General features: G+C 42.1%; 1 protein-coding gene across 5 annotated transcripts in view; it reads right to left on the bottom strand.

Moving 5' to 3' along the window:
- The window catches only part of LOC148377014 (transcriptional repressor p66-alpha), a 35,679-nt gene that overhangs the window by 10,524 nt on the left and 10,677 nt on the right, over window positions 1–14,478 (bottom strand). For all 5 annotated transcript variants that reach the window (XM_088352421.1, XM_088352413.1, XM_088352403.1 and 2 more), the window contains exons 2-4: window positions 10,009–10,493; window positions 1,972–2,113; window positions 1,725–1,853 (exon numbers count right to left, since the gene is read on the bottom strand). In XM_088352421.1, the coding sequence (XP_088208547.1) occupies window positions 1,725–1,853; window positions 1,972–2,113; window positions 10,009–10,490 (753 nt within the window). In that variant the 5' untranslated portion in view covers window positions 10,491–10,493. The remainder of the gene's footprint in view (window positions 1–1,724; window positions 1,854–1,971; window positions 2,114–10,008; window positions 10,494–14,478) is intronic.

Genomic DNA, 14,478 nt, shown 5'->3' with positions numbered 1-14,478 from the left:
TGCCTATGATTTATTTTATCTTGTTACTATATTTTATGCTCAATTACTATTTAAGTGTATATTTAATGATAAGGATATTTTGCTTAATGTTATCCTGGGCAGTGGTAAGCGCATGTGTGGCACAGTTCTGAGGTCATGAGATCGAACCTCCTGTGTGGAGTTTGCATGTTCTCCCCGTGCTTGCCTGGGTTTCCTCCGGGCACTCTGGTTTCCTCCCACACTCCAAAAACATGCATGTTGGGTTAATTGGCCTAACCAAATTGTTCCTCAGTGTGAATGAGCGAGTGGTTGTATGTCTATGTCTCTGTGTGCCCTGCGACTGGCTGGCAACCAGTTGAGGGTGTCCCCTGCCCACTGCCCGAAGATGGCTGGGATGGGCTCCAGCACCCCCACGACCCTACTGAGGATAAAGCGGTGCAGATAATAGATGGATGGATAGATGGATAAAATACGAGACAAACGTTTAAAAGATAAAGCGTCATTTTGCCAAAGTAAATATTTTCAACATACAGAAAAGTGATTTCTATACTAGGTGCAGTTTCTCCGTGCTTTATTGTTCTAATTACATCCCCCCCAAAAAGTTACCAAGCTGTTTTAATATCATTTGCGCAAGGGGTGCATTTTTCGGCACAACAAAACGCACGAGCGACGTGTACCTGCTATCTAGAACTGGTATGCATCCGGACATTTATAAGCTTCTAGATCAGCGCCGCTGTATGGGGATACTCCAATTACTGTCATGATTACAGATGCGAGGCACCTGTGCCCGTTCCTTGGCGCCAACAGCCCTGGTCGCTGATTGGCTCCCTGACTCTTTTTAAACTCCCGTCTTGCAAGAGGAAGCTGTCAGACCGTCTGCGAACCTATGCTCTCAGCTAGGCAAGCTTTGTACTATCCGACATCTTCCTGCCCAGTTTTTTCCCGCCTGACACCGGTTGCCGACCTCTTTTCTGGACTCGTTACTGCCTTTGCTCCTCCGTCCCGGCAATCGACCCGTTTTCTCGCTGTCTATGACGACCCTCGCTCGACACGGAAGTGCCACTTCCGCGTTCCTGCCATCCGCTATCCGTGACCGACGATCATCGGATCTTGGAAGCAAGCACTGCTCTCTTTCTCAATAAAAACGGAGTAAAACGAACGCTATTGGGTCCTGTCTCTGTTCCTGGCTTGTGACAATTACAGTATAGTGATAAAAATCGTGTAAACAAAGGCCAGCACGATTTGGTTAGATGTTTTAATACGTCAAAAGTAAGAAGGTCGGTCCTACATTTCTCTAAATAGCTCTCTTTGTGCTTCTCGACATGTTACCTAGTGTTGTCTTTTATTGACAAATTTTATTTTATTGTTTGTGTACTGTAACTCAATGCCAAATCTATTCCACCCTGGTCATCCTGGAATGGGGATGACCACTTGTGAGGCCCCTTCTCAAGGTTTCTTTTTTTCCTCACGCTGAGGTTTTGAGTTTTTCCTTGCCCGCATGTTCGTTTAAGATCAGGTAATGGTGTCATTGTAATCCTTTGCAGTCCTTTGAGACATTGTTGTGATTAAGGGAGTCATAAATAAATGTGACATGACTTGCACGATTTCGGATTGACTAGTCATTGCCAATGGTGTTGAATAGTATAGGTTGTTTGGTTGTTGTCTACAGTTTAATGGTGTCGTCTTGTCGTGTGTCAATACAGAATTTGTGTGTTTGGTGAGAGTTGCTGGTGGTCGCCCGTCACCTTATGGAGAGTGTCCCTCTGCAATTGGCTCTGTCGCAACTTCTTCAGCAGCACCAGTTTGGCCTCTTCCAACCTCAGCTCCTCCTTCAGTTGCTTGATGACGCGTTCACGTTCGACCGGGCTGCTCTTCTACACGCAAAACATAAAAATCACAAATGAAAATCCTGTCTGCTCATCCGGCATGAGTTGAAGCCATGCCACGGATCCAGGATTATTCAGGGCTGATCTGCCAATGGAAACATCTCACCATGAGGAAATCCGTGTCCAATTTCTTAAAGTGGTTGAGACCGTTCATGGGTGGACTGGGCGAGTCGTTATCAGACAAGATGATGACATCGTCGTCGTCGTCCTCCTCCTCAGGAGTTGGAGGCCGCTTCTCCCTTTTTATACTGTGGGACAAAAAAGGGGATGCTGACAGTTGACCAAAGCTAGAGCAAAAATAACAACCATTGTTTCCCATTCATAGGAAACCGCTATGATTTAATTTGTAATACCAGAATACACATTTCTTTAATATATAAATGTGAAATTCATAAAAATAACTCTGAAAACGCTGGTCTACTAGTGATTCCAAGAGCCAAGAAGAAATCTGCAGGGCCCCTGTGCCATGAAATGCTTCTTCCCCCTGAGATTCCATCTGCAACCTCAGTGGAAATGTTTCAATCTAAGCTTAAAACACACTTCTATTCTACCATATGAATAACCTAGATTTTATGTTGCTGAAATGTGTATTATTTACCCTCATGTAGGTTTTAGATCAGGGAATGGTGTCATAATAGTCCGTAGTTTGCAATAGTCTTCGATCTGTGCAGCCCTTTGAGACTTTGTGATTAAGGGCCAAACAAATAAACATGACTTTTAGATGTCTTATTATATAAATGATCATAAACACCATGGTGTGTGTTTGTGCTTTATATCACTTCAGTCCAAAGGAATCTTGATCGGTCAGTTTGTCCCGCCTCGCTTGTACTGTGATTAGACGGCTGGGTAAGAAGAATTTCTGTGCAAAAAACCTGCCCAGCGCCCATTTGCACTGCTTTTTTTTTTAAATAACTTTTTATTTCTCACATACAATTTGACAGACGTAAGATCACCCATCATACAGCAACACGAACCACAAAATATATACAATTGACATTCCCATAAATAACAGAAGAAAAACGACAACAAAAAATGTTAATAAAAGAAATAAAAGGTGATGTGTTTAGACATCAGGAAAAAACTGTAATAGGCTTCCATCTTTTCTCGAATTGATCTAGTTTCAGTTGAAGTCTAGCAGGGATTTTCTCCATAATCAGATTCAGATCAGATTCAGATCTACTTTATTGTCATTCTAGTACACGTGTATACAGAACGAAATGTCGATACATCTGACCCGCACAGTTTTCTTGAATGTACAGATATAAATAAAAGTTGTATTGTATTATGGCTACGTATAGTATTTTACCATAGTGCCGATAGTGCAAGAGGAGTAGCTAACCAGATGTGCCAAATGGGCAGTCAGGTTAACAAGTCAGGTAAACAGTAACATTAACACTGTAACAATAACGCTGTAAGTACAATAGTGCAGAGAGCAAATGTGCAAGGAGTGGCAAGCTATAAAGAACTGCCAGTAGTGCAAAAAGTCAGATTAGCAGCCGTTTAGATTTAGGGTAACTATATGTTAGATTGACCATTTAACAGTCTAATGGCCATGGGGACTAGACTACTGCGGAACCTGGTGGTCCTGCACCGCACACTGCAGTACCTCTTCCCAGAGGCTAGCAGAGTGAACAGTCCATGATGGGGGTGAGAGGGGTCCCCGATAATGTTCTTAGCATGGGATAGGCAGCGCTTCTGGCCATTGTCCTGAATGGAGGGAAGTGTAGTCCCGATTATTTTCTCTGCTGTCTCACACTACCCCAGTCGGTAGCGCTGCAGCCTCCACACCACACAGAGATACAGCTGGTCAGGATACTCTCTATGGTGCCCCTGTAGAATGCGATGAGGGAAGGTCGGGGCAGGTGGGCTCTCCTCATCCTCCGCAGGAAGTACAGGCGCTGCTGTGCCCTCTTAACCAGTGATGCAGTGTTCACGGACCAGTTGAGTTTGTTTGTAATGTGCACCCCTAGGAACTTGATACTGTTGATGCAAAGTGGGGCATGTACATTTGCTTTCATTTTTCTCTCCATTGTTTTATGTCAGGAGGTTGCGGTTTCAGCCAAGACACTGTGATCATTTTCTTTGCTACCAGAAGCATAACCCTTAGTACATATATACTTTCCATTCAAACTCTTAACAGAGTAAAAAAACGCAACAGTGCCATTGCAAGCATATAGAGAAATTCGCTCAGATTAGGAAATCCTTTTGTTAGACACGGGCCCTAACTGTAGTTCACAATTTTTGCGTTACAATAATTTCCTGTAAACCAACGAAGAAGAACCGGCATATTGTCATGGCAGCAATCAAAAAAGCAGTGGTACAGATATTATTACTGATAAGAGTATTCAATTATATTTAAAACTCATAAAGGTGATTTGGTCTGTTCATTTGCCGATACCTTGAAATAGTATAGCACAGGCAGCAGAGTAAATAGAGTTCTTTTTAATCTAATTAGATGACAAGATTTTTTTTGTCCACTAAACTTCAGTCTCGTTTACCGTGCTTTGTGGATGTGACTCGTTTGGTGCGTCATTGCCTTTCATAACTAGTGTATTTTGATACAAGGCTCCACATTCATCATATATCTAGACTTTTGGTTTTGGTATAAAAATGCACCAGATTGTTTAAATGTAAACTTAAAATACACTTCTATTCCATACCATATGAATAACCTATAATTTATGTTGACAATATCTGTGTATTATTTGCCCTCATATAGATTTTAAATCAGGGGATGTGTCATAATAGTCTGTGGTTGGCAATAATCTGTGGTCTGAGCAGCTCTTTGAGACTCGTTGTGGTTAAGGGCCAAACGAATAAACATGACTAGACTTGACATGTTTTTGAGTTTTCCCTTGCCCTCATGTCGGTTTTAGATCAAGTTGATGGTGTCATAATAGTCTGTAGCTTGCAATAGTCTTTGATCTGTGCAGCCCTTTGAGACTCTTTGTGATTAAGGGGTGTCACAAATAAACATGACTTGAGGTTTTTGAGTTTTTCCTTGCCCTCTTGTAGGTTTTAGATCAGGGGGTGGTGTCATAATAGTCTGTGATTTGCAATAATCTGGGGTCTGTGCAGCCCTTTGAGACTCTTTGTGATTAAGAGCTATACTAATACATTTGACTTGACTGAGGTTTTTGAGTTTTCCTAGCCCTCATGTAGGTTTTAGATCAGGGGATGGTGTCATAATAGTATGTAGTCTGTAATAGTTTGTGGTCTGTGCAGCCCTTTGAGACTCTTTGTGATTAAGGGCCAAACAAATAAACAAGACTTGACTTGATTGATGCATCTGAATTTAAAATATGCACCATTTTCTTCAGGGGGAGCATGTCCCCGGACTCTCCTAGACGGACCATCCGCCACGGTCTCCCAAATTTCTACGCGAAACGCTGCACACTCAATCATAAATAATGCATATTTATGAAGCCTTCAATTTGCCTTTTCTGCCGGAGCCTAGCGTGTGCATACGTTTCCTGGGGGCTTAGCGCCATCATCACTTCCTGCGGATTAATCACGACTTCCAAAGTCGTCACGTGACCTCAAAGTCGTCCTCCCATTCCTGCATTTTGCACGGCGGTTGCCATGACAACAGCCGGCTGGAACTGGTCTGGGACACCACAGCTTCATTTTATGTGAGTGGACTTTTTAGGGTCCGGTTAGAGAATTAGCGGAAAAAGGGGTGGAGCAGGGGGCGACCTTGGGCCCCCAGGATGATAGTTTGAGGCCCCAGACTTAATATGAGAGTTAGCAGGTCAGTGTGTATTATTTTTCAACTAGATGTGGCTGTATTCTGTTGTGCCACTGGAAACAAGTGCTAAAAGCACAACGGAAAATACGGAGACTCAAAGTGACCGATACGCACACACCTTATTACTTTTGAAAAGAAGAGAAATAAAATGAAAAATAGACAAAAAATACAAAATAAAAGAGTAAAATGAAAATAAAGAAGACAAAAAAAATAAAACCCAAGAAAAAAAGGAAAGGAAAAATGAAAAACCTAAAAAAGAAAATGAAAAGAAAAAAGGGGGGATTGTTATGTCTTTTTTCTCTTGAATTCCCTTTTTCCTTTCTTTCCCTTTTTTCTTCCACGTATTCCTTTTTTTGCTTTCCTTTACCATACTTTTTCTTTTTGTTCCTGTTTCCTTTTTTTGCCTCTTTCCCATTTCTTCATCCCTATTTTCTATCCATCCAGCCATCCATCAATTGCACCGCTTATCCTCAGTAGGTTCACAGGGGGTGCTGGAGCCCATCCCAGACATCTAAGGGCAGTGGACAGGGGACACCCTATACTGGTGGGCACATGGAGAGAGACAACCCTCTTTTTCCGCAGCCAATTAACCTGTCATGCATGTTTTTGGAATGTGGGAGAAAACTGGAGTGCTCGAAGGAAACTAACGCAGGCACGGGGAGAACAAGCAAACTCCGCACAGGAAGGCCGGCAGCTCTATTACCTTAGAACTGTGCCGCAGACTCATTATCTACACAGCTACCATTTCACTCCAGTTAATCGTCCTTTTTGCTTAGTTTCAGGTTTCGTAGTTTGTAGCCTTCCCTGGACTCATTTTCCACTACACATTACAGCGACATCTAGTGAATGAATATAAAACACTGTCCCTTTAAGAACAACGGAATCTTTTTACCCACGCTGTTTTTGTAGAAACCGCCATTAGGCCCAACCTCACCCGGATCCTAGCTTCAGAGGCCCCCAACTCAATTGAATTTGAGACCTCTGGGGTAGAGCAAAGTTTGAAGTTAAAATTGACCTCAGACTAATTTTCTGGACAACAAGGCATACCCCAAAAACCCAAACGGTCCAAAAATTTGAAATGGCGCCTTTTAACTCGGGGTACCTTATATACACCGCAAAATATGGTGGATAAAAATAGAAATAAATACATAATATATATTTCCTTATCACATGAACAACATCCGGGCAACACGAGTAATGGCGGCCATGCTGGATGGGTGTTTACCTTGTTGACATTGTGATTGACATTCAAAATAAGGCGATCAGAGCTCTAGTTTGGCTCATTAAACGTTTTGGGCTAGCTTACGACAACAAATGTTCACTGATAAGAAAAACAAGATTCTTACGTGCTAGAAAAAGTGTGGTTAGGGCTGCACAATTAATAAAAATTTAATCGACATTGCGATGTGACGTAATGCAATTGTGTAATCGCAAGACACTGCGTTTTTCTTTCAAGGGATTTATTGCCTCAATTGAGGCAGCACAACTGTTTTACACTAATAAGGAGTTCCTACAGCTTAAGGCAAGGGAAATTGAAGACTTTTTAATGCCTTTGGAAATCAAATTTAAGCCAAAGTCGACAAAAACCCCAACAATTGAAACAAAAAAACCCACAAATATTTCTTGAACACAATACATCATGCCTTTTACACATTACCTGGCACAGTTTGTAGCCATGACAAAAACCCACTTCTCATTAAATGTACATTTTCCCATGGTCCAAAGGAAACATCTCTGTCCGAATTGGCCATTTTTATTGTGGGTAGACCTAAGATATGAGTCTGCTATGAAAAGCCCGACTGAAACCACATCACCATTTTATAGCTCTGTAATTGTGGTCACACGATGTTGCATCCAAAGTACTGTGAATTATTAAAAAAGACAATTGATAAAGGTTACTAAATCTATTAAGTATAAATAAATATAAATCGTAATAATGTAATAACATTTTTAAGACTTTCTTGAATTTGATTATAGACATTTTAATGCCTTTTTAGAATACAGAATTCAACACCTCATAACTCTGTAATATATACAGTAGCTCTTAATGTAGTTTAATTTCATGCGCCTTATAGTCCAGTGCACCTTCCATCCATCCATTATCTGCACCGCTTATCCTCAGTAGGGTCGCGGGGGAGCTGGAGCCCATCCCATCCATCCTCGGGCAGTGGACTGGGGACACCCTCAACTGGTTGCCAGCCAATCGCAAGGCACACAGGGACAGACAATTTTCTCGCTTATTCGCACCTAGGGACATTTTGGACCAGCCAATTAACCCAATACGGAAGTTTTTGGAATGCGGGAGGAAACCGGAGAGCCCGAAGGAAACCCACGCAAGCACGGGGAGAACATGCAAACTCCCCACAGGAGGTTCGATCTCATGACCTCAGAACTGTGCCGCCGTGCTGCCTCTCCAGTGCACCTTATATTTGAAAAATTGATGACAGGAGACTATATTTGGGGGGGGGGGATGCGCCTTATAATCCAAAGCGTCTTATATTTTTTTACAAAATATGACAATAGACCTATTTTTGGGGGTGCACCTTATAGCGCGGAAAATCCGGAACTTTGAGAACATTTTCAATGGAATGTCAAAGATAACCCAAAAAAGTGGAAACTTAAAGAAGTCTCTTCATGGTCAAAATCATTCTAGTATAGCAATTTTGTCAAAATCAAGTGTCAGAACATGACAGTTTTCAACTAAAAAGGGAAAATTGTAGCATAAGAATCAAATTATGATCGGTCTGCCTATTTCATAAAAAAACACTTTTGTTTAATTGATGACCATCAGCCTGTTTTTCAGCATTTGCTCCAGTTTGTGTTGCGCAATCAAATAAACCTCATTTTTCACAGTAGCTGCGAGCACTTTTTTGTGAGCTGTGTCTCGTGCGTCAGTCAGTAGGACTTGAAAGGCACACAGTTCGGCTGCAGGCATTTTTTAGATCTTGCAAAGCTAACCGCTAAAAATTTCTAGCGTCTCAGTGATATTTACATGGATGAAAGATCCCCCTTGTTTGCCATTAATCAACATTTAGTTATTTACAATTTGTTGTTTGTATTAACAGTTTATGCATTCTTTAAATCGTTTTTTAGCTTTTTGATGCCCAGGTGCCAGGCTCTTTAAGATAAAATGGATTGGTCTCTCAGGAACCGTCCTCTTATGGTTCAGATCCTACCTCTCGGATAGGACGCAGTTTGTTAAATATGGCTAAATGACATCTGAGCCCTTTAGTGTTACCACTGGTGTTCCGCAGGGTTCAGGACTTGGCCCCCTTCTTTTCAGCATTGACATGCTTCCATGAGGTGATATTATTCCCAAGTATAATATCAGTTTTAATTGCTACGCAGACGACACTCAACTGTATCTTCAGATAGAGGAATCTGCCACACTAAATTGAGGAAATTTGGAGGCCTGCCTCACTGAGATCAAAGAGTGGATGTCACTCAACTTCTTGCGCCTTACCTCTGAAAAGACCGAAATGTGAGTTATTGGTCCATCTAAATCACAGGTGTCAAACAGGCGGCCCGCGGGCCAGATCAGGCATCTCTCTTCCTAACCTTCGCGCTTTCTTTTCTCTCCTTCTGTCTTTGTTTCTCTTTGGACTTCTTTCTTCCTCTCCCTTTCTTTTCCCCCTCTCTCACGACTTTTTATCTTTTGTTTATCACGCTCTCTCCCTCTCTCTTTTTTTCTTTCTTTGTCCCACCCTCTTTCTCTTATTTCTTTATCACTCTTTTTCTTTCTCTTTAATCCACTAGTCCGGCCCCCGACAGAATGTTTGTTCTATCGTGTAGCCCCCGAATTAAAATGAGTTTGACATCCCTGATCTAAATGCCGTGACTTGTTCCAAAAACAGCTCTGAACATTGACAAATGTAAAATCACCCAGAGTGACTCTGTCAAAAATTCAGGTGTCATATTTGACCCCGATCTGTCCTTTCAAACACACGTTAAGAATATTACTAGAACAGCTTTTTTCCATCTTCGCAACATTGCTAAAATTCGCCCTATGCCGTCTCAGTCGGATGCGGAGATCATAATTCATGCGTATTACCTCTCGTCTCGATGACTGTAATGCCCTACTCTCCGGTCTCCCGAAGTCCAAAATTAAGAGCCTTCAGCTGGTACAAAATGCTTCGGCGAGGCTTTTAACTAAGACAAGAAAGTTTGATCACATGACCTCGCTCAACTGCATTACGATAAGCAGGTGGGCACCTTGCATGGCCGCTATTGGTGTGTGAGTGTGTGTGTGAATGGGTAAGTGTGGAGTACATTGTAAAGCGCTTTGGGAGGTCTTCATTGACTTGAAAAGCACTATAGAAATGCAGACCATTTACCATTTATTTTCAAGTTGAAGAGAGTGAGCATGGAATTTTCAAGTTGAGGTGGGTTTCTTACCCTTTAGAAGTGCTCATATCCACAGGCTGCTCTGCAGTCTGGATCTCCACTTTGATGGTGGCCTTGACTTCACCAGCACCCAATATGGCGCCGGTCTCTTTCGGCTCCGTGGCCTCTAGTCGATTGACGGAATCCACATCGTTCTCCACCTTCGATTTCTGATGGGCTTCGTCATCGAGTTCGGTTTGATTGTCCAAGCTGGCTTCAAGTGAGGCCTCGTCTTTGGCCGGCTGAGATTCTGAAGGTGGAGCTAACTGTAACGGTTCCTCACCCGATCCAATTTCAATTGGACCTGGACCATCTTGTTCCAGTTCTGCTTCTGGTCGAGGCGAAATATCCACCTGGGCGTCGAGTTGAGCCGGCTCCATTCTGGGTTTTTTACTTCCATTTTCAGGATTGGAAGGATGCGTCTGCGAGGGCGCCGCATCCCGCTCTAGCGCCCTCTTCTGGCTACGTGTCTGGCGGACGGCCTCCTCAGACATCCCCTGTGGATATGCGAGCAAAGAGCATGCTTAAGGACTGTTCTTCCCAAATTCATTCGATACGTGGACTGTGCAACCAGGGGGGAAAACACTGGACCGTGTATACAGGAACATTAAACATGCGTACAGAGCTTCCCCCCTCGCTCACCTATCTGGATCCGACCATCTCCGTCTGTCCCTGACCCCCTCATACATCCCCCTCCGGAAAAAAACAAAGCCTGCGACAAGGACAATACAAACATCTACTTAGTTCCTTTATCTTCCTTGTTTTCTATCCTCACAGTAAAATGTGACCCTGGAGTGCCACGTCCAAGTTCGTTGTCACAATATGCTCAAACCATTTTGTAACAATGACAATAAAGGTATATTCTATTCTATTCTAGACCTCAAACATGTTAAGACGATATCTTCCTTTCATACAACTGCAATATGCGACTCGATTCAAACCTAACCAAGTTGTCAGTGGTTGAGAACATTTCCAATGTCATTTCAATGGAGATAATGGATCAATATCTACATACTTGGCTGTAGAGCGAAGGCTCATCTTACTTTCTAATGGGAAGAACTTATTTACAAAGTTATTTTTGGTTTTATTGACAACACGCATAACTTCACTAACCGGTCGGTCCATTAAGTAAACCTGGAGGTGCATTTTGTTCTGCATTCTGATTGGTTAAAATGTCTATTTGCCTGTTCTCTACCAGTGCATGAATAACATTGTGGTTTGAAATGAATATGTATGCAAAATATATACATATTATATACATACAGGATTTTGCCTTTAAAGAGTTCTTTTTGGAAGGTAAACCCTGCGATTATCCAAATTTCTGTCAATGCTGCTTTATCATGCAGTAGCGTTGGATCATACTAAGATCTGATTGTAAAATTGCCGTGTGATGGAATCGCAAACTGAGAATATTTTTACTGATAATATTTTAAGCATGTTGGCATTCTGTCACACATAGTTTTCTTCTTAATCGACACCTTCAACTTAAATGGTGTGGTGTTCCGCAGGGTTCAGTACTTGGCCCCCTTCTTTTTAGCATTTACATGCTTCCATGAGGTGATATTATTCTCAAGTATAAGATCAGTTTCCATTGCTACGCAGATGACATTCAACTATATCTTCTGATGGAGGAATCTGCCCCACTAAATTGTGGAAATTTGGAGGCCTGCCTCGCTGAGATAATAGAATGGATGTCACTCAACTTCTTGCGCCTTAACTCTGAAAAGACCGAAATGTTAGTTATTGGTCCATCTAAATGCCGCGACTTATTCTCTAAAACGGCTGTGAACATTGACAAATGTCACATAACACAGAGTGACTCAGTTAAAAATTTAGGTGTCATATTTGACCCCGATCTGTCCTTTCAAACACACGTTAAGAATATTACTAGAACAGCTTTCTTCCATCTTTGCAACATTGCTAAAGTTCTCCCTATGATGTCCCAGTCCGAGGCGGATATTATAATTCACGCGTTTGTGACCTCCCGTCTCGATGACTGTAATGCACTACTCTCCGGTCTTCCGAAGTCCAAAATCAAGAGCCTTCAGCTGGTACAACATGCTGCAGCCAGGCTTTTAACTTTGACAAGAAAGTTTGACCACATGACCCCGATTTTAGCTAACCTGCATTGGCTCCCTGTTAGCTCAAGATATGATTTTAAGGTTCTGTTGGTAGTATACCAAATCATGCATGGACTTGCTCCCTCATATCTTTCAGATGAATTTCCCCCTATGTTCCGGTCCGGAGCCTTCACTCTGAAAACGCTGGTCTACTCGGGATCCCAAGAGCCAAGAAGAGATCAGCAGGTAGGAGAGCGTTCTCCGCTCTTCCCCTTGAGATTTGATCTGCAACCTCAGTGCAAATGTTTAAATGTAAGCTTAAAACACACTCCTACTCTATAGCATATGAATAACCAAGATTTTATGATGATAATATGTGTATTATTTGCCCTCATGTAGGTTTTAGATGAGGGGATGGTGTCATTATAGTCTGTAGTTTGCAATGATCTTTGATCTGTGCAGGCCTTTGAGACTTTTTGTGATTAAGGGCGTCATAAATAAACATGACTGGACATGAAAATGAAGTCTCTCTCTATATTTTTTTGGGTAAAAGGTTTTATGAGAACGTTAGAATATTACAACGCCGGGTCTATGAGGTGGCAGGATTTCCTGTCGGCTAGTTGTATTCATAGTTAGAACAGACAGATGCAAATGTTTATACCTCAGTAAAAAAATAACACTTGCATGATTGATTGCGTGTTACAGTAAACACAAATAATAATTCTGAATATGTTGTTTAGCCAAAGTTGTGCAGATTCTGAAAATGGTACCCAAGTGGGCAGAGCTAATATACAAATGTCCTATTTAGACTCTTGAGTCTGAACAATAGCAACCAATGACTAGGTTAATGAGAAGAAGTTCAACAACAACAACAACACATTTTACCGCTTTCTGGAAAAAACTAAATAATGGTATTTTTGCAACATTTGATTTTACAGGGTACTGCAAGTTCTCATTCCTGTCAACTCAAACTGTAGCAGAGGTTGACATGTTCCGAAACTGACTGATATGGTATGCGCTTGGAGAAGACCTTTGCTTAGACCAGGGGTCAGGAATCTTTTTGACCCAAAGAGCCATAAAAGCAAAACATGTTTTAAAAAGAAACAGAGACCCACATCATGTATTTTCAGACAAAAATGAAAAACTGCAAAACACGCTCTCTAGACAAAAGCTAATTCTTCAGCAGATTTTATTTCTCTGTGTGTCATTTGATGATTTCATCAAATGTATGAAATGATAGTAATGCCAAATCCTGTGTCCCAAATCAATGTCATGCCATTTACAATTTGTCTTCCACCTTCAGTTAAGAGTGTTGAGGCCATTTTTTTCCATGAAATTTGTCGGTTTCAAAACAATGTGCATGCAAAGTTCTTTTGTAAAAATGTCACAAATTACCGCAGACAATAAGAATATGATCATATTCACTTTGGGTGTAGACTGCACTGAGCGAGAGAGAAGGAAGTGCCTTGCGCTGTGTGCAGGGATCTGCCCACCTGTACTGCTCACCCAATCAAAGTCCTTTGCCAGCGTTTTGATTTACCAGTTTAAATAGTTTCTTATCGAACTTCTGCATTAAGTTGCTTCGGCTTTATATAGACCAAAATCGGGATGAAATCGCTTGACTTTGGAACGCCACAGAGAGATGTGCAATAGTTACATTTTATTTCTGAGCCATACGTACTCATGAAAAGAGCCATATATATGGCTCCCGAGCCACAGGTTCCCTACCCCTGCTCTAGATTGTAGCAAAGATTGTCTGGGATCCTAACTTCACTCCATCACTTGCAGCTAAAACTTTCAAACTAGCTCCAGCATCCATCAGAACCACATTAACGTACACCATCGTGTCCATGAATCCCCATACGGCAACCCAACACTCATTTGGCAACAACTGGTGATGTATTTTGGATGTATACTCTGACGTCACTAAAACACACATGAGAGAACCCTTTCCTAGGAATCAGCAGGACGCACAAAGCACTTTTCCGCAGAACTGGTTGAAACCAGTTGGCTGGTGTGTGTGAGACCAAAGGAGAAGCTAGTTTTTAACCCTTCGGGTGCCGCGAGATGTTCCAGTGGCGGCCATTACATGCTGTTTGCATGTGCGAGGGCATGGAGTGCAGCAATACGTTGAAGGCGCCAGCACAGGCCCCACCGGACCAACTTCCCGCACGGGGGTCTCAATGACTGAATGGTTTCACATTTCATCTCCATGGCATTTTTTTCCTTCTCTTACATGGATTTCCTTTCGGCCTGCATACAGCCACACACAGTTCATAACACCAGGAGCCCACTTCCGACGCCTCTTAAAAACTTTAATCATGAGCAAATATCTCCTTGCGATGACAGCAAATTTCACACTCCAGTCACTGCTTTCTCTCTCCCGAATTAGCTTCTAATAAAAAGTCATCTTAGGGACTTT

The sequence above is a fragment of the Urocampus carinirostris genome, chromosome 1 (genome assembly GCF_059441175.1).
Source record: "Urocampus carinirostris isolate Australia breed hairy pipefish chromosome 1, RoL_Ucar_1.0, whole genome shotgun sequence".
In the NCBI taxonomy this organism is placed as follows: Eukaryota; Metazoa; Chordata; class Actinopteri; order Syngnathiformes; family Syngnathidae; genus Urocampus; species Urocampus carinirostris.
This window is presented reverse-complemented; position numbering and strand designations above follow the sequence as displayed.